The sequence below is a fragment of the Danio rerio genome, chromosome 11 (assembly GCF_049306965.1).
Source record: "Danio rerio strain Tuebingen ecotype United States chromosome 11, GRCz12tu, whole genome shotgun sequence".
Taxonomy (NCBI): domain Eukaryota; kingdom Metazoa; phylum Chordata; class Actinopteri; order Cypriniformes; family Danionidae; genus Danio; species Danio rerio.
In genome coordinates, this window is record NC_133186.1 from 12,929,426 (window position 1) to 12,949,476 (window position 20,051).

The 20,051-nt window shown below is 38.0% G+C and overlaps 2 protein-coding genes across 5 annotated transcripts; both read right to left on the minus strand.

The window, feature by feature from the left end:
* Positions 1-740: 740 nt before the first annotated feature.
* On the minus strand, positions 741-18,448 carry si:dkey-27d5.4. Of its 4 annotated transcripts, none has more exons than XM_073916498.1 (7): positions 18,131-18,448; positions 17,830-17,929; positions 17,646-17,721; positions 17,317-17,405; positions 17,144-17,240; positions 1,109-1,248; positions 741-1,013 (listed from the first exon to the last, which is right to left on the minus strand). In XM_073916498.1, exons 1-7 carry the CDS (start codon positions 18,288-18,290, stop codon positions 839-841), a joined length of 837 nt encoding a protein of 278 aa, XP_073772599.1. In that variant the 5' UTR covers positions 18,291-18,448; the 3' UTR covers positions 741-838. The 4 variants fall into 4 exon arrangements, with proteins under 4 accessions (XP_073772599.1, XP_073772598.1, XP_021330346.3 ...); XM_073916497.1 differs by lacking the exon at positions 1,109-1,248 and adding an exon at positions 16,901-17,040; XM_073916499.1 differs by lacking the exons at positions 741-1,013; positions 1,109-1,248 and adding exons at positions 16,539-16,805; positions 16,901-17,040.
* Positions 1,432-3,193, minus strand: LOC141376556 (E3 ubiquitin-protein ligase RBBP6-like). The gene is made up of 4 exons (XM_073916539.1): positions 2,317-3,193; positions 2,016-2,115; positions 1,837-1,912; positions 1,432-1,613 (listed from the first exon to the last, which is right to left on the minus strand). The coding sequence occupies exons 1-4, from the start codon at positions 2,474-2,476 to the stop codon at positions 1,521-1,523; spliced, it is 429 nt and encodes a 142-aa protein (XP_073772640.1). The 5' UTR covers positions 2,477-3,193; the 3' UTR covers positions 1,432-1,520.
* Positions 18,449-20,051: the final 1,603 nt, after the last annotated feature.

Sequence of the window (20,051 nt, forward strand, 5' to 3'; positions counted from 1 at the left end):
CAAATAAAATCAATCAATTTATTCATTCATTTTCATTTAGCTTAGTCCCTTTATTAATCTGGGGTCGCCACAGCGGAATGAACTGCCAACTTATCCAGCATATGTTTTACACAGCGGATACCCTTCCAGCTGCAACCCAGTACTGGGAAATATCCATACACCCTCATTCACACACATACACTATGGCTAATTTAGCTTATTCATTCACCTATATAGCACATGTCTTTGGAGCACCCAGAGGAAACCCACATGAACACGGAGAGAGCATGCAAACTCCACACGGAAATGCCATCTGACCCAGCCGGGACTCCCACCAGCGACCTTCCTACAGTGAGGCCATATATATAAAGAAATCTATTTGCTTAAGTCAGCTGAACAGTAAACAATAACAGCAATAGAAACCACCAAAGGACACCATATGAACACAGCCAAAATGACTTATAAGAGCAAGCACATCTTTGTCATTCCAATGGATTTTTAAAAATATGTACATGCCGCCTTTTCTTCCATGTTTCTTGAACTTTTCCCCTTAATGAGGAAAACTATTGAATACTATAAAAGCTGTTCAGCATTTTATTTTTTTCAGATTAACATTCAATAAACTTTAACTAAAAGTTTTAGATTCTGAGCAGGACAGCACACTGGTTCTCCCGCAGCATGTTTGTTCATCATTTCTATCTTAATGTGTTGATCATTTTCTGTTGTGTTTCTGTATTGTGTGAAGGTCAACCAGTCCACAGTTTATGCTGCTATAATCTTTATTCAGTTTTATTCATAAACTATGTACAATATATACACTGTGCTCACGTCGGCTCCAGGTCTCTTGGGTGAAGGTCTCTCAGTGACGTGGTCTCTTCTGGTCGCCGTGCGTCTCTGGTGGAGATGGGGAGCGGGAACGTTTCCCTCTGGCGTCCTGGACTGAAGATGCTGCACCAGCTGAGGAAGAGGAGGGCAGCGGCTTGGTCTGGCAGGAGAAGGACGGCCTCTTTTTCTTCTCAGCAGCATAGGCCTCACTGAACAGATCGAGCGCAAACACACACAAGCAGACATAATGTGAGATTTTCACAAACAATAGAACATGCTGCAATGCCAAGTACAGTTTACTCACGCGTCTATGATGGGAATGACGTATTTGCCGCTGCCGTCCATCATGACACCCTTTTGGTTTGGGTCGTCCACCTCCAACAGGAAGCTGCGGGGAATCCCTGTGCTCCTCCTGATGCGCTTGTGCGGAGCAGAGCTGCTGCCCTGTGAATTCATGAGTGACAGTCAAACGACAGAGCAAACAATCTGACTGATGGAGACAAGAGCTCAAGTTCACAGCAACCATAAGCTTAGAAAACCCAGTTACCCCTTTAGAGGGGCAGTGCCTAATGTGGTGTCCTGGGATCCCACAGTGAAAGCAGACATAGTTGGGTGGAAGAAGCCCAAGCAGTGTCATGGCCTCACTGATGAACATCAGAACCATGAGAATCAGCTCTAACATTTCTCACAAACCAAACCTGTCAGTGTCTGAACGCTCACCTGCTGGAGTAGTAGCACAGACTGGACTGGTACATCACCGCTTTTAGCTTGTCCTCCTCTGATGCCTTTGCCTCAGCCAGATTCTCAGTCTGTTTCACAGGCATTTGCACATTAGAATTTTATTTCACTGATTTGCTCTAAATAAACACCCTCAAATCTCCCTAAGAAGCTGTGTGTGTTTGTGTGTATTGTTGTTTGCTTTACACTGCGTATTGATATTCTGCACTACATGTCATTATGACTCCTCAAATGCAAACACTGCAGTTCAATACAGAGCAGCACAGTGGGGTGAATTAATCATTTGTTCAATACCTTCAACAGCTGCTCCAGTGAGAGGAGTAAAGAATCACCTGTTTGAAAAGATTTAGCTGATGGTCCAGCTTGATGTCTGCAAAACAAAGGAGCTTGTGTGACTAAAACACCACAGACAGACTCAAACTCTTGATATAACATCTATCAGAGGACGATTGCGCTCATTTCACATGACTTACCCAACAAATCTTCTGTTGGAGGACTTCAGTCCAGCCGCAGGGACCCGTCTGATGATGACCGATGTGTTTTTAGGGATGAGAGCATCATCATCTGTGTATTCTGACAGCAAAATAAAGTTTGAATATAGTAATAATCATTTACCATGGTATACTTTGAGCGCCATTAGCATTTAAAAACACTTAAAACATCACTATATGTCACCATCAGAGTCATGATAATAAATCACAGCTTCTACAAGTCTGTCTGATAATACATCTAATGTTAGTGTAATATAGTTTAAGTGGCTTTTCCTCATCTCACCTTCATCAGTTTGGGCTTTGCTGATCTTCAGCTGGCAGAACTTCAGCCTCTCGCGCCTCATGATCCGCCGCTTCAGCTCTCCCACAGTGATGTTGAGGCCCTCAAACTGGAGCGAGTCGTAGGTGAGTCGACTCTGAAACCTGTAATGAACACAAGACATACTGAACACAAAACACAGTGTGATAACAAGGGTCAAACCTGAATGAAGGGAGCAGCAGGCGATCAATCGATGTATCCAACAATCAATAATATCAATAATCTGGGAATCAGTTGCCACGAAGGACGCCCAGATCAGATGCCAATGACAGAGCGGAGTTCAAAACAACACAAAGAGAACCGTTGCCATGGATGCTGACGATCACGTGACGAGGCGCTGAAAAACTTCCGCGTTATTTTCTCATAAATAATAGTGAAATCATTACTATGATAATAATAAAATAAACAGCAGAACAGTTGGACATCTCTGAATAAAACACAGCTGCGTTCCCTTACACGAATGATTCAGGACTCTGTATAGAGTCGGGCGAGTCACTGAATCAGTGATTCGTGGCTGAATGAATCACTCAAAGCTTCACTCGATTAAAGCGGTCTCTTGCTGCCACCTATTGGCGATTTGTTTTTTCGTTTTAAAGTAATTTAACACTTTTTAAAAACACATTTAAATGTATTTTCTACAAATGTTCATCTCTGTATGTTATAAAATGATTTATAACTCTCTAAGCTCATCATTTATTTATTATTAAAATACTTTGTCTTGATATTAAGTAGATAACAGATCTATGGGGACCACATAAAAAATCTCCTAAATTGAGTAAGTATAGGGTTCTGCCACTTTAGGAGAGTGGTTAATCGCCTCTGTTTAATTACCAAGACTGACAAGCTTGTATTAAGAGATTGTATACCCGGCCGGTGCAAGACTCGAGATGCTATAGGAATCTGAGTAAATGAGAATAAGGTATAATAACAAATTAAAAGAATATTCAATCATAATCTAAAATAATGTGAAAGGAAACAAAATAATCTTATCAATGTTTTATAATTGGAGTCAGATAAAACGAGGATAAATATATTAATATTCTAAACCACCTCATACTAAAATTGGAGTCAGATATGAGTTAAGTTTAATATAAATCAACATTGTGCACTGGAAAGACCGAACATGCAGTGAACCTTCATCCACCATTGGATACCGTCATTGGACCAACTGGGTGGACCCTACACCCATATACAAATAAATAAAACACCACAAGCAGATTTAAAACGTCAGAATCTGCAGAACAAGGATCAGCACTGACCTTTCCAAGAAGAAGAGCGACTGCAGCAGGCTTGAACTGAAAGGCTGATTCATATTATTGAGTGTTTCTAATTCAAAAACTCTTTTGTTTAGGGTTAGTGATTCAGATCTCATTTAATGTTTACAGAATAATGAAAAATGATTTACAGACCTAATTTGCATCAATGAATTAAAACAAAACAAGAAGACTGCAATGAATAATCCCTGATATAAGGATCATTTCTAATCATTTATCAGATTTACCATTGTTTTAATTATTACGAAAAATCAGTGAAATGCAAATTTTACTCATGCAAAAAAAAAAAATATTACAGACAATGGATTATCAAGTTATGAATTCCAATAGTGAAGGTGGGGAGGCAGTAGCGCAGTTTCTGTGTGGAGTTTGCATTTTCCCCCTGCCTTCACGTGGGTTTCCTCCGGGTGCTCCGGTTTCCCCCACAGTCCAAAGACATGCGGTACAGGTGAATTGGGTAGACTAAATTGTCCATAGTGTATGAGTGTGTGTGTGTGTGGATGTTTCCCAAAGATGGGTTGCGGCTGGAAGGGCATCCGCTGCGTAAAAACTTGCTGGATAATAGTGAACTATAATGCTATTGTAAGTGAATGATTAGCACAGGTTATTAAAGCATTAGTTCACTTCTGTAAAAGTGAGTTTTCCTCCACTAGAGGTCGCTGTGATGATCAGATTCTCCACAGCTCTGATTCTCTCAGCTCTCACCGGGTTCAGTGGCGCGCTCCTGTAATCCAACCCAGCAAACATTTTTTTTTATTTATATTTTTATTTATTTTTTTTATTATGCTTTAAACAACATATACAAGACAATACAGCAAACAAAACAATGCCAGGGTGATAGAAAGTAAATGATAACAACAATACATAAAATAACATAAAATAAAATAACCATAAAAATAAGAGTATAAATACTTAACTAAGATTCTTACAAATATAAACAAGCAGGACCTTTACATTAATCAAAGATATTGAAACTAGAGCACAGTTGGACAGTTTTAATGGCCTTTCGATTAGCACTATGCTGAATAGTGCAAAAGTAATTTTTCAGTTCCTTATAAAACACAGTAAAACAAGTTTTTTTGTTGGAAAATTTACACTTATGAATATGAAACTTAATTAGCAAAATAAATAGGTTAATAACAAAAGCTTCATTATTCAAATTATCATAATTAAAATACCCAAAAATTACAGTTTCATAATGCATATTAAAGTTAAAGAGTACCCTTTTCTTTATAAAAACAGGAGCATCATACCAGAGCTTTTTAACATAACCACAGTGCCAGAAAAGGTGGGGTACAGCTTCCGAATGCAAAGAACAAAAAGAGCAATTTATATCAATATCCTTTTTAAATTTACTTAGGAAATGTTTAACCGGATAGAATTTATGAATTACTTTAAAAGATATTTCTTTTATCTTATTTGTAACCAAAAATTTGTGAGGCAATGACCAAATACTTTCCCATTTAGGAATTCTTACAAAATTATTCCAATAGGTAATAGAGCAAGGTTTAGATACAACTTGATTTACAAATAGAGAGCAAATAGATTTGTTATTTTTAGACTGAAGACAAATTTTACCACACGCTGTATCAACTAGATTGATTATGGGCTTATGAATCCAAGTTACACCTTTAAATAAGGAAACAATATTAGAATTAATTGCAGAGAAAACAAGAGAAAATTCCTTGGGAGTTACAGGAAAGTTAAAATGTACAAGAAACTCGTCATATGTCATAAGATACCCTTGAGTGTTAAACAATTGACAAACTAAAACAATACCCTTTTCAAACCACCTCTCCAAAAAGATACTCTTGCATTTATACAAAATACATCTATTGTTCCAAACAAAATAACGTTGTGGTGAAAAATTGTGCTTGTAGATCAGTTTCCACGCCAACAAGGCTTGAGCATGAAAAGCAGAGAGCTTCACTGGTAATTTCTCAATTTTATAATCGCATAATAACAAAAAGGAAAGACCTCCAAGTTGGTCAAAAATAAAATTGGGAATAAAATTCCAGAAAGAAGGTTTATTTAGACAAAACTTTAACCAATTAATTTTAAGAGTGTTATTTAGAGAAGAGAAATCCAAAAAGTCAAGACCCCCATTTTTAAGGGAATTTAAAACAACAGATTTGCGCATGTAGTGTACACGATTCTTCCATAAGAAGTTAAATAAAATCGTATCAATAGACTTGACTGTTTTATTATCTAGATATAAGGTTGAAGCAAAATAGATTAATCTAGAAATTCCTACTGCTATTGAAAGAAGAACTCTGCCCCTTAAGGACAAATCCCTTAATAACCAAAGATTGAATTTACTTTTTATCCTTTCGAAAACAGGGTTAAAGTTTAAGGAAACTCTGTCTTGTTCTTTTTTTGAAATGCCAACACCTAAAAAGTTAACGGCTTCTTTAACTGGTATACCTTCTACAGATAATAGGGGAGAGTTTTTTAAAGCTAATATTTCACATTTTTTAAGATTAAGGTGCAAACCCGAGGCTTTAGAGAACAATTGAATGGATTTGATAGCCTGATGAACCTGGTTTGAGTCTTTTAAAATTGGGCTGTATCGTCCGCTAACTGACTAATTAAAATATTTCATCCAGCAATTTGAATTCCATCTAGTTTACTTGCCTTAATAAAGTGACAGAAGGCTTGGCCTACTATAAGAAATAAGTATACAGAGGCTGGACAGCCCTGCCGAATTCCTCTTTCTAATAGAAATCTCTGTGTAGTTCCATGTCCTAATTTCACTGAGCTATTTCCCCCAGCATACATTGTACTCATTGCATTACAAAAGTAGGGTCCAAAACCGAATTTTTCTAAACAAAAATAGATGAAAGGATGCTCAATGGTGTCAAAAGCTTTGAAGAAATCCAAAAACAAAATTAAACTATCATCTTGAATAAAATCTGAATAATCAATTAGGTCAAAAACAAGTCTAATGTTATTAAAAATGTGACGATTTTTCATAAAACCTGACTGATTTTCATCAATAATGGAGTGTAAAACCAACTTAAAACGCTTTGAAAAAATAAGGGCAAACAATTTATAATCGTTATTAAGTAAACTGATGGGTCTCCAGTTATCTAAAAGAAGTGTGTCCTTTTTAGGTTTAGGTATCAAACAAATAACACCTTGTTTCATACTAACAGGAAGCTCAGAACACTTTAAACCTTCTATAAACACTTGGGGAAGGAACGGAGATACTAATTCAGAATATAGTTTATAAAATTCGGCTGTTATCCCATCACTACCAGGTGACTTGTTACTTTTTAAATGCAAAATTGCCTCCTTAACCTCACTAATAGTAATTGGTGAGTCACACACAGTTTTTTCATCATTACTAATAGAATTAATATCACCAAGAAATGTTGTAAAGGTATCCAGATCAGCTAGATTAAATTTTGATTTATACAAATTGGAATAAAACGTATAACAATGTTGGGAAATTTCTTTGGGATTTTCAGAGACAAGCTCTCCAATTTTTAATTGACAAATAGAGTTATGTTTTGACCTATTTTTTTTCAAGCTTGAAAAAATAGGAAGACATTTGTTCACCATGTTCAAGCCACCTTTGCCTTGACCTTATGAAAGCCCCTTCTGCTTTTAATTTGTATAAATTATCCAACTTGAATTGTAAATCAATTAAGTGTTCCTTCTGGTTATCAGAGAGATTTTCAGGCAGGATCCCGGTAATAGATGAAATTTCGCTGACAATATTAGTTTCCTCAAGACGCTTAGTTTTAGCCAAATTAGCACTAAATTTTCTGAAGAATTTTCCAATTTCATATTTTAACAGTTCCCAATTAATACCAAATGAGCTTTCCTGTTTAGCTTTATTCCAATAAAAACCTATAAGCCTTTCTAGCTCTACTTTAACCTCATTATGTTCAAGTAAAGAACTGTTCATTTTCCAATAAGAGCAGCCCTTGTTAAGTTTAGAATCAGAAGAAAATAAAATTTTAATGGAAACAGCCTTTTGATCTGTTAGTGGCGTTGTTGAGATATCAATATAAATATTATCTTTATCAAGGTTTCTGGAGACTAACCAAAAGTCAATTCTTGAAAGTCTAGAAGAATTTTTATTGCTCCATGTATAAGCTCTATTATTTACATTTTTAATCCTCCAAATATCTATAAGCTCTAACCTATCCATAAATGCTTTCAAAGTTGTATTTGAATTTGACGAGCGACCAGGTGGCCACCTATCAAGAGATTCATTTAGGACAGTATTAAAATCACCACCAATCACTAAATATGCATTTGGGAATTTTGACTGCCAATAAGTAAGCTTATCTTCTAAAATAAATAGTAATTGATCATATTCAGCTTTAGAATTATACCCATAGTAATTAACAAGAATAAGGTTCACATTATAACACTTTAAAATTAAAAAAATAAAATGCCCGCTTTCATCACAGTAAGTGTGCAACACATCACCTGCAAAATTATTTTTTAAACTGGATACTCCAGCAGAGTGGTTTGTACCATGTGAGAACCATATCTCCCTACCCCACTGCGATTTCCAAAAATTAACATCAGTGACTTCTGAATGAGACTCTTGAAAAAACACAAAATCAGAACTAAATTGCCTAGAAAACAAAAATAAGGCCTTGCGTTTAACAGCATCTCTTAAACCCCTGGCGTTTAAGGACACCACAGACAAAGACATTTAAAGAACACACAAACAATGGAACAATTAACCTGTTTAAGGAAAGTTCTGTTGGCTCAGATAACTTTGTAATTATTAAAAATATATATTCTCCAAAAAAGGTCTCAAAATAAAAAACCCTCAAAAGAGCAGCACCATCTTAAACGACAAAAATTAGCAAAAAGAACTTTTTTTATAACAAATAAAATATATATAATAAGAGGCATACTCTAAATTGTATGCAACAATTCCATGTCAATGTTTGAAAAGTGCACATTAAAAGTCAAAGTCAAAATGCTAAACGTCTGAAGGCACCATGTATGCAGGATAATTTCTCCCTGTCCTTGAATGTAAGCTCTGCCTCCGACAAAAAAGGCCGTCTTCCCATCCGCACATGCTTTTTGAACCTCGGGCCACAACTTTTTTCTCCTTTCACGGTCTCCCGCTGAGAAATCTTCCATGAACCGCAGACCACTCTCTTTCAAATATGAAGAATTCTTCGCGGCTTTCCAGATAGCATCTCTGTACGAACGAACAGAAAACTGCATAATGGTCACCCTGGGAGGCTCCTTGGGACCACCTTGCTGCATCTTCCCGAGACGATGGACCACATCAATAACATCTGAGAGCTTATCCTTTGCACTTGGAAGAACATTTTGGCAGATTTTGACAACTTCAAGCCGAATGTCTTGCACAGATTCAGGATTTCCAGCTATCCTCAAATTACGTCTTCTTAAATAAGTTTCCATATCATCTATCCTTCGCTGCATATGAGCCACAGGCTGTTCGACATCATCCATGCGTTTCTCAAGATTAGTAACTTTCTCAACGACAGCTTTCAGTTCAATGGACATATCCGAGATCTTTTTCTCTATTCCGTCTGATCGGCTGTTGATTAACTGAGTTATGTCTGACAACTGTGACGAGATATCAACTCGAGTGTCATCACTTGCTCTTTTCTTTATGACTGGTGATTTACACGGAGTGACAGGCAGTGCAGGAAACTCTTCTTCAGCTAAACAGAAGGCATCATCTTCGCTCATGCAGGAAACAACATAATCATGGCCCGTAGTGGCCGGTGAGCATGCGTTAAAGCTAACGCTAACGTTAGCCGTCTTAGCATCAGCCGAAGAATTACCTGAGTGACCACGTTTACGCCCCATGACAACGCGATTCCGGGAAAAACGTAGAATTAACAACTACATAAAACGATAAACACTATAAACGACAAGTTAAAAGTTCTTTTATACTATCTAAATACTTGTGGTGCAGGAGCTCGAACAAACACGTCTGATCAGGTAGCCATCTTGGCCGCCCCACCCAGCAAACATTTGGATGTCTGATTACTGTTGAAAAGACGTCGCTCCGTCACGTGTCGTCCTGGTTGAAAAGTAGTGCCAAAATGAAAATCCAACTGACGTCTTTTACGTCTTCTGGCCGTGAATCGCACGTCTTTTCTACACGGTCCCTGCACGTCGAAATATGTCATGTTCTGGACGTTTTCTGGTTGCTTTTAAAACGTATTATTTCTTTATAATAAGTGTTTTAATAGCCTAATTATACATATAAAATAATCAAACTTATTATTTAAAGCTGTGAAATTCAATCAGGTCCAATTTCAGTCCAGTTATACCTAAACGTCTTTATAGCATTGTAATCCTGGTAAACCATAAGTAATACATTATGTAAGGATGCAATAGTGTTATGATTAAGCAAATTATTTATTGTGCATATAGTAACAGATGTACATCACTGTTAAACAGACACATCTAATAAGAATAAATAAAACAACAACACAGGGTTAATTGTTGGGGTAGTAAAATATATTTTCCTGAAATATTGTGTAGAAATAAACACAAACAATGCAAGATAAATATGTACCTGTTTATCACTCTTTTAATCAGGCTCGGACAGAACATCCACCAACTCCGGACAGTTGCTGAACCTAAATGTGACACCAAAATCACAGTCAGAGCGATCCAGACAGACAGAGACATTCTTTCACATTTAAAACTTACACAGATCCAGTTCTTCTCTTCAGCTTTGATGAACACTTCACAGGATCTCGCTCTCAGAATCCAGTCTCTTAACAGAACATGTAGACCTGCTGGAGTTCACAATGACAATTACTGTAACAGAGCAGCAGCTGACATCAGGCTAATGATGACGTGAACTTTTCTAGTTGCAATTATTTACTAAAGCGTTTATCAGAATATGCAGTAATAAGATCACAATACTCACCATAGGTATAAAACTAGCTCTAGGTTTGCAAATGTGAACTCATACACATTATACACCTAAATAAACTTTTAAGCATTCAACAAGTTTCTCACCTACTCTGGAGTGTCCTCAGGGAGTGTGATGACAGAGGATCATTTGCACTGGAGACAATTCTACAGACAAACAAAACAACAGTGAGAAAGGTAATAATTCAATTATTTAATGAACAGAAAATAAATAAATGCAAAGCCTTATATGATTCTTACAGTCGGCCTGGAGAAAGAGTCTTGAATTCTGTCTGACAGATGACTGATTGTTATTGACCCTGCAAGACAAATTTGAACCTTAATGCAGTTTAATTAATTAACAGTACAAAAACTATTTTACAGGAGCAGTTAAAAGAAAAGTGGTTAGACTTTACCTGTTAAACCTCCACATGAGCTAATAACACCTACATGCATACATTTACCATTTTATGTTAGTGTAAAATATTAAGTAAATAACTTTTTTTATATACATGCTCATGAGTTTTGCTCTTATTGTTAATGACAGCCTATTAATGTAGGCTAAACTGAATCATCAATACTGGTATTGTAGTAAATGCTGGAGACATATCTACAATAGCATGATACTGTATAGCTTTTTGTTAGGTTTTCTAACAAATTCGTGCATTATTATCATTATTAAAATGTTTTATTTCTACACTATTCCACTCCAAACTCACCTGAAATGGTAATTTTCAGCTCTGACTGAACACACAGCAGGTGGATGCTGGAAAACATGTTGACCAGCTGTCTTCCAGGACCAGTGTAGGGAACCCCTGGTAAACTGCACCAGATTGCTGTAATAACATGACATATTGCCCAAACCTGACTTACTTTTAGCATAACGGCTAATTTTAGCCTAATCAAAGCAACGCCACATCGCTACTGACAATGTGCATCATTTATTTCAGTTCCTTCGAGTAAAACTCAATAATGTTATTAAACGAATACAAACTGTACTTACACGGTAGGAGATTTGTGATAATTGTCCAACTTTTCGCCGCGTCCTCATGTTCTCGTGGTGCTGAACAAAACCGGAAGAAAATGAGATTTGAAAACAGCGATGTTAGACATATCGCGAGATTTGTTAGCGTTAGGTGCAAAAAATAAATAATTGCATTATGGTTTTAGAAACAGTGACTTTACTATCCTTTCACCGCACAGGACACTTTATGAATGTAATTGGTCAGTTGACAAGATGTAAATAAAAGTGATTTCTGTATTTCATAAAGATAAATCTGTTTTTAATGAGTTTAGATGCTTGAAATCTGTCCACGAACCCACTTGGGACACACATATATTAAGTGTATACCCAGATGTAAGTGCAATACTTTTTAATATTTCATAATTTCAGCAAGGGTTTATGATCAATGACTGTAAAAAATATGGACGACGCGACAGCCCTTTTTCCCATTGAACGCCTTGAGGGCAAAACGCCTGCTTGACGGGCACAAACTGTCGCAAAAGACTGCTGAAATTGGAGCCAGACATGCGCAGAAGGACTGTCTGATGGAGCCAGAGGAGGAGCCGCGAAAATGAGCAGAGTCGAGCTTCCAATCAAACGCTTTATGTAAAATCAACTACGCCCCCCGAACTTCTCAGCATGCGTTTGCTGTCATATCAACACAAATGGATGTAATAACGTTAACAAATATGAGGGTTTTATATATTCAATCGCGCCAGCTCCAGGCCGCAGCGCATAACTTACTCGCGGCGTCGCGGGCTGATTCCGGCTCGCATGCGGCAGCGCCTGCTCGCTCGGCCGCCGCATCTGGCTCGATTGACTCGGGCTGGAATTGGGTAGTGAGTCCAGGCATCCGGAGTAGGTCCAGCAGAGGTAACATTAGTCAGTCTGAGCTCTAAGAGATAAGTCTCCGGCAGGCGAGAATCTAGCCGGAACTGTGTTTTGCTATCTGGGTGGCTAGGCGTGTATCAGCAAACTAATAAAGCCCGAAAAAAGCCCTGAACTTAGCGAATAAACAGTGTTCCACCAGGATCATGTATGTCAGAAACTATAGTTTACTGCTGAACTCATTTTGTCATGGTAAAATAACAGAAATCGAATAATAACATTTCAGTCTCCTGCCGAAGCTCAGACGCCGCGCTTTGAGAAACTGTCAATCACAGCTGTCAATCACGATGACACGCCCAGCATTAAATTACTGCTAAAAACAAACTGTTTACAAAAATGAAGATCTGCACCTATTTCAGCACAATAACCAGTGCCTTAATCGACCAGAACTATCTTTCGGGACATTTTATTGCAAGTGTAATATTTTTTTTTATTTGGGCTCAAGTCTCCTTCATTGACACGGAGGAGGCGGGCTTTATGACTTGTACTGCAACCAGCCCCCAGGGGGCGATCTAACGGCCGAAACCTTCACTCAAACGTAGGCTTGCGGCACACTTGTTTATGATGGACTATAAATGCACGTGTAAAGGACGTCATTTTTGGACTTAATCAGGACATGGTATATATTAAACTACGTGTACATTAAATCGTAAATACACGCAACCCCAAATATAAATAGACATGTTTAAATGTATACAAGCATATATTAATGCATTTTAGGACATGTTGTGCATTTGTGCCGTGCGTTCGCGACGAATTTTGGCTGTGGAAAGCACGTCGCTTTCAGACCATCAGTACACAGTTGATGCCGTCGCGGAGCGACATCTTTTGGCCGGGGAGAGCACATCGTCGTCCGACCAATGTTTACTGGGAAGCTACTGGGAGGCTGAGGCTGCGGATCGCTTGAGCTCAGGGCTTCTGGACTGCAGTGGACTATGTCGATCGGGTATCCGCACTAAGTTCGGTATCGATATGGTGCTCCCGGGTGAGCTCGGGACCGCCAGGTCGTTTAAGGAGGAGTGAACCGGCCCAGGTCGGAAACGGAGCAGTTCAAAGCTCCCGTGCCGATCAGTAGTGGGATCGTGCCTGTGAATAGACACTGCAGTTCAGCCTGAGCGACACAGAGAGATGCTTACTTTTACATTAGTTTTTTTTTTTTTTTTTACTTTGATTTGTCTTTCTAACTGTAAAACTGAAGAAATAAAGATTTAGAGATGTATGATGACTATGCAATATTAATAGTAAGTAATAATTAAAAGTTTACTAGCAGACTTCAGAAAGTTTATTTGTAAACAAAAATACAAAAATCATCTCAATTTCATGTCTATATTTTAAAAATATGCCTTAGACAGAAATATATTGAATTTAATTGAAAATATATCAAATTAAAAAATATATATAGAGAATAATTTTACTTTAAACATAAATGGCACATTATAATTTTTGACCCCATCAGAAACAAAAGTAACACACGGGTAGGTCACAACCAGATTTACTGGCTTCATCATGTTTGTTTTAATTATATCTGACTATGACATTGTTAATTATTTTTTAATACCACCTGATATTGACGGTTAAAAAGCTTCCAGTACAAAATGGCATTTTTATTGATAAATTATATTATAGAGTATTATGCCAAATGCAGTTTTAATCTAGAAAGTTTTGTTTAATAAAATAGAGGAGGGGGATATATTTAGGAAATTAATAACACTTAAAAATAGTAAAGCAACAGGGTTAGATAATATTCCAGTGCAGTTCCCTCAAAGACTCCCTAAATGCGTCACTCCGGTGGTTACACATATTATCAATTTTTCTATTTGTCAAGGTAAAGTTGAAAAAAGCAAGAGTTATTCCTCTTTTTAAGAAAGGTAGTAGGTTTGAGGTTAATAATTCTAGGCTGGTATCAATTTTGAGTGCTTTGTCAAAAGGGAGGGAAAAAGTTATTTATTAGCACATTGAAAAATATTGTTTAAAATGTGACGTATTGTAGAGTTTCAGTCGGGTTTTAGAAAAATCATTCCACTGATTCAACAGTTTCTTTTATTTAACAAATTATATAAAGAGCGATATGGATAAAGGAAGTTAAGTGGGATGGTTTTCTTAGACCTGCAAAAAGCTTTCAATACAGTCGATCACAGGATATTGATTTTAAAAGTAAAGGCAATGGGTTTTGGTGTTTTGGCCTATAAATGCATGAAGTCTTACCTTGAAAACAGATGTCAAATAGTAGATTTAAATGGTGTGTTTTCAGATTATTCGACCGTTTCTTATGGAGTTTCACAAGGCAGTGTTTTAGGTCCTTTGCTTTTTTAATATACATCAATGATTTGAAAATGGCCTGTTCAAAAAAGCTTTTGTTAAATGCGGATGATGCAGCAATAATTGTGTCTCATGAGAGGAAGGAATTTATTGAAAATGAAATAAGTAAACAAACTGAGGAAGTCTCTTAATGGTTTAACCTTAATAAATTGTCCTTACACTTGTGTAAACCAGAATTTATTTTATTTGGTTCAGCTGCGAAACTGAGAAAATGTGTCAGATCAGAGGTAAAAGTAGAGCATCAAATTAATGAACACAAACATGAAGGGAAATATTTAGGTTCCATTTCAGACAGTAATTTGACAGGTGAGAAGATGGCTGTTATAGTCCATTCAAAAGTTCTAAAATTAAGTTTTTAGCAAGACAGACAGAGCTCTTAGATTTCCAAACTTTACAAATATTGGCTAGTGCATTAGTGTGGTCATACTTTGACTATGCTGCAGTCTTTTGGTACAGCAGTAGTTCCACAAAAATGAAAAATAAATTGCAGACGGCCCAAAATAAGTTGCAGAATTGTTATCAAAGTACTTCCACTGACACATTTAAATAATGAATATTATAGTCAAATTAATTTATTAAAAGTTGGAAAAAGGGTCACTTTTCTGAAATTGGTGATGGTGTTTAAGATTTTAAAGAAAATGGTCCCAAAATATTTACTTATTAAGATTTAGTTAGTGAGGTACACTGTCATTCTACAAGAGCGAGTAGCAGGGGTATTTGTCCTTGTAGAATTAATAGTGAAACAGGTAGAAAGTCTTTTCTGTGTACTGTTGCTTGGAATATACTGCCGAGGAGTTTTAAAGAGATTCAATTTGAGAGTTTTTAGAGAGGAAATTAAAAAATGGCTGTTTTTGTTGAAGTTGAGGATTTTTGTTGTGCTGAGTTTCTGAGCTGATGATGTTTGCACTTTATGATTTGCTCGTTCATTTTTTAAGAATATCGATGACCACGATGGAAATCAGCCTGTGGCTTTATTGTGTATTTTATCCTCGACAGTTTTTAAGATATGAATGTCAAACTGGACTTGTTTGTATATTTTTGTTAAAATTGTTAAATAAAATAATTCAATCAATTTATTCCCAATTTACACAGCGGATACCCTTCCAGCTGCAACCCAGTACTGGGAAATATCCATACACCCTCATTCACACACACACACACACACACACACACACACACACACACACACACACACACACACATACACACACTATGGCTAATTTAGTTTATTCATTCACCTACAGCATAGCACATGGGTTTGGAGCACCCAGAGGAAACCCACATGAACACGGAGAGAACAAGCAAACTCCACACAGAAATGCCATCTGAACCAGTCGGGACTCCCACCAGCAGCCTTCCTACAGTAAGGCCATGTATATATATATATATAAAGATACATTATTTTTTCCCTTAATAGCTACATTTTAAAGAAATCTATTTGCTTAAGTCAGCTGAACAGTAAACAACAACATCAATAGAAACCACCAAAGGACACCATATGAACACAGCCAAAATGACTTATTAGAGCATGCACATCTTTGTCATTCCAATGGATTTTTAAAAATATGTACATGCCGCCTTTTCTTCCATGTTTCTTGAACTTTTCCCCTTTATGAGGAAAACTATTGAATTCTATAAAAGCTGTTCAGCGTTTTATTTTTTTCAGATTAACATTTAATAGACTTTAACTAAAAGTTTTAGATTGTGAGCAGGACAGCACACTGGTTCTCCCGCAGCATGTTTGTTCATCATTTCTATCTTAATGTGTTGATCATTTTCTTTTGTGTTTCTGTATTGTGTGAAGGTCAACCAGTCCACAGTTTATGCTGCTATAATCTTTATTCGGTTTTATTCTTAAACTATGTACAATATATACACTGTGCTCACGTCAGCTCCAGGTCTCTTGGGTGAAGGTCTCTCAGTGACGTGGTCTCTTCTGGTCTCCGTGCGTCTCTGGTGGAGATGGGGAGCGGGAACGTTTCCCTCTGGCGTCCTGGACTGAAGATGCTGCACCAGCTGAGGAAGAGGAGGACAGCGGCTTGGTCTGGCAGAAGGAAGGTCTCTTTTTCTTCTCAGCAGCATAGGCCTCACTGAACAGATCGAGCGCAAACACACACAAGCAGACATAATGTGAGATTTTCACAAACAATAGAACATGCTGCAATGCCAAGTACAGTTTACTCACGCGTCTATGATGGGAATGACGTATTTGCCGCTGCCGTCCATCATGACTCCCTTTCGGTTTGGGTCGTCCACCTCCAACAGGAAGCTGCGGGGAATCCCTGTGCTCCTCCGGATGCGCTTAAGCGGAGCAGAGCTGCTGCCCTGTGAATTCATGAGTGACAGTCAAACGACAGAGCAAACAATCTGACTGATGGAGACAAGAGCTCAAGTTCACAGCAACCATAAGCTTAGAAAACCCAGTTACCCCTTTAGAGGGGCAGTGCCTAATGTGGTGTCCTGGGATCCCACAGTGAAAGCAGACATAGTTGGGTGGAAGAAGCCCAAGCAGTGTCATGGCCTCACTGATGAACATCAGAACCATGAGAATCAGCTCTAACATTTCTCACAAACCAAACCTGTCAGTGTCTGAACGCTCACCTGCTGGAGTAGTAGCACAGACTGGACTGGTACATCACCGCTTTTAGCTTGTCCTCCTCTGATGCCTTTGCCTCAGCCAGATTCTCAGTCTGTTTCACAGGCATTTGCACATTAAAATTTTATTTTACTGATTTGCTCTAAATAAACACCCTCAAATCTCCCTAAGAAGCTGTGTGTGTTTGTGTGTGTGTGTTTGTGTGTATTGTTGTTGTTTGCTTTACACAGTGTATTGATATTCTGCACTACATGTCATTATGACGCCTCAAATGCAAACACTGCAGTTCAATACAGAGCAGCACAGTGGGGTGAATTAATCATTTGTTCAATACCTTCAACAGCTGCTCCAGTGAGAGGAGTGAAGAATCACCTGTTTGAGAAGATTTAGCTGATAATCCAGCTTGATGTCTGCAAAACAAAACAAAGGAGCTTGTGTGACCAAAACACCACAGACAGACTCAAACTCTTGATATAACATCTATCAGAGGAAGATTGCGCTCATTTCACATAACTTACCCAACAAATCTTCTGTTGGAGGACTTCAGTCCAGCCGCAGGGACCCGTCTGATGATGACCGATGTGTTTTTGGGGATGAGAGCATCATCATCTGTGTATTCTGACAGCAAAATAAAGTTTGAATATAGTAATAATCATTTACCATGGTATACTTTGAGTGCCATTAGCATTTTAAAACACTCAAAACATCACTATATGTCACCATCAGAGTCATGATAACACATCACAGCTTCTACAAGTCTGTCTGATAACACATCTAATGTTAGTGTAATATAGTTTAAGTGGCTTTTCCTCATCTCACCTTCATCAGTTTGGGCTTTGCTGATCTTCAGCTGGCAGAACTTCAGCCTCTCGCGCCTCATGATCTGCCGCTTCAGCTCTCCCACAGTGATGTTGAGGCCATCAAACTGGAGCGAGTCGTAGGTGAGTCGACTCTGAAACCTGTAATGAACACAAGACATACTGAACACAAACCACAGTGTGATAACAAGGGTCAAACCTGAATGATGGGAGAAGCAGACGATCAATCGATGTATCCAACAATCAATAATATCAATAATCTGGGAATCAGTTGCCACGAAGGACGCCGAGATCAGATGCCAATGACAGAGCGGAGTTCATAACAACACAAAAAGAACCGTTGCCATGGATGCTGACGATCACGTGACGAGGCGCCGAAAACTTCCGCGTTATTTTCTCATTAATAATAGTGAAATCATTACTATGATAATAATTAAATAAACAGCAGAACAGTTGGACATCTCTGAATAAAACACAGCTGCGTTTCCTTACACGAATGATTCTGGCCTTTGTAAAGAGTCGGGCGAGTCAATGAATCACGGATTCGTGGCTGAATGAATCACTCAAAGCTTCACTTGATTCAGCGGTCTCTTGCTGCCACCTATTGGCGATTTGTTTTTTCGTTTTTAAAGTAATTTAACACTTTTTTTAAAGCCACCTTCAAATTTATTTTCTACAAAAGTTTATTTCCGTGTGTTAAAAATGATTTAAAACTCTCTAATCTCATCATTTCCTGATGCGTTTATACTGTAAATCCCTTCATGTTTGCCTTTGATCTTCATTATGTGTTAAAATCAATAAAATATTAAAGTTGCCTCATCCAAATCCAAAGTTTAGTTCAAAGCTTTATTATACAGCAATGTGTGTGTGTGTGTGTGTGTGTGTGTGTGGGTGTGTGTGTGTGTGTGTGTGTGTGTGTGTGTGTGTGTGTGTGTGTGTGTGTGTGTGTGATTGTGGCAGTGGATTACAGTGAATGTAGAAGTGATCAGAAGTGTGTGATATTTATTGTCTCTGATAATCAAAAGAACATTTTAAGAGTCCAAAAGATTTACTGCCTGATGAAGCCTGTTATAATGCAATTATGATGACCCTATAAATCTAGAATGGTCAGAACAATAAAAAATTAGGGAAAGAGATTAATTAGTATTTCTCCTCTTTTTTTTTTTTGTATGTGTAAGTGCTCCTGGAAGAAAAAGTCTGCGTCTCTCTGTGTCACTCAGGCTGCACTGCAGTGTCTATTCTCAGGTGTGATCCCACTACTGATCAGCACGGGGGATTTGACCTGCTCCGTCGCCGACCTGGGCCGGTTCACCCCTCATAACACGACCTGGTGGTCCCAAGCTCCCCCAGGAGCACCATATCGATACCGAACTTAGTGTGGACACCTGATCAACATAGTCCACTGCAGTCCAGAAGCCCTGAGCTCAAGCGATCCGCAGCCTCAGCCTCCCAGTAGCTTGGATTACAGGCGCGCACCACTGAACCCGGCGAGAGCTGAGAGAATCAGAGCTGTGGAGAATCTGATCATCACAGCGACCTCTAATAGAGAAAATGATAAATGATGAAGTAAAGTTGACTTTTTATTGGTCTTATGGCACTGTTTGGATAAAAATAAACAGCAGTACGGTCCCAAATAAAATATAGTTATTTAAACTAAATACTATAGTATTTTAGAACCACATAGTAAAGTTTATTGTACTGAATAGTATAATCACAATGTTGTGCTATTTAAAGGCAACTGTGGTGCAGAGTCGGGTTGGAAGAAACTTCAAGCATTTCTGTTTTCGTGAGGTTAAGCTGAAGATGATGATCTTTCATCCAGTGTGAAATGTCCAACAGGCAGGCTGAGATGCGAGCTGGAACCGAGGGATCATCAGGGTGAAAAGAGAGGTATAGTTGGGTATCATCAGCATAGCAGTGGT

Coding starts and splice junctions, on each gene's coding strand:
- LOC141376556 (XM_073916539.1), bottom strand. CDS start 2,476: ATGTCTTGTGTTCATTACAGGTTTCAGAGTCGACTCACCTACGACTCG. Junction 2,116..2,316: donor CAAAGCCCAAACTGATGAAG/GTGAGATGAGGA, acceptor TTTTGCTGTCAG/AATACACAGATGATGATGCT. Junction 1,913..2,015: donor TCCAACAGAAGATTTGTTGG/GTAAGTCATGTG, acceptor TTTGTTTTGCAG/ACATCAAGCTGGACCATCAG.
- si:dkey-27d5.4 (XM_073916498.1), bottom strand. CDS start 18,290: ATGTCTTGTGTTCATTACAGGTTTCAGAGTCGACTCACCTACGACTCG. Junction 17,722..17,829: donor TCCAACAGAAGATTTGTTGG/GTAAGTTATGTG, acceptor TTTGTTTTGCAG/ACATCAAGCTGGATTATCAG. Junction 17,241..17,316: donor CTGTGCTACTACTCCAGCAG/GTGAGCGTTCAG, acceptor GATGTTCATCAG/TGAGGCCATGACACTGCTTG.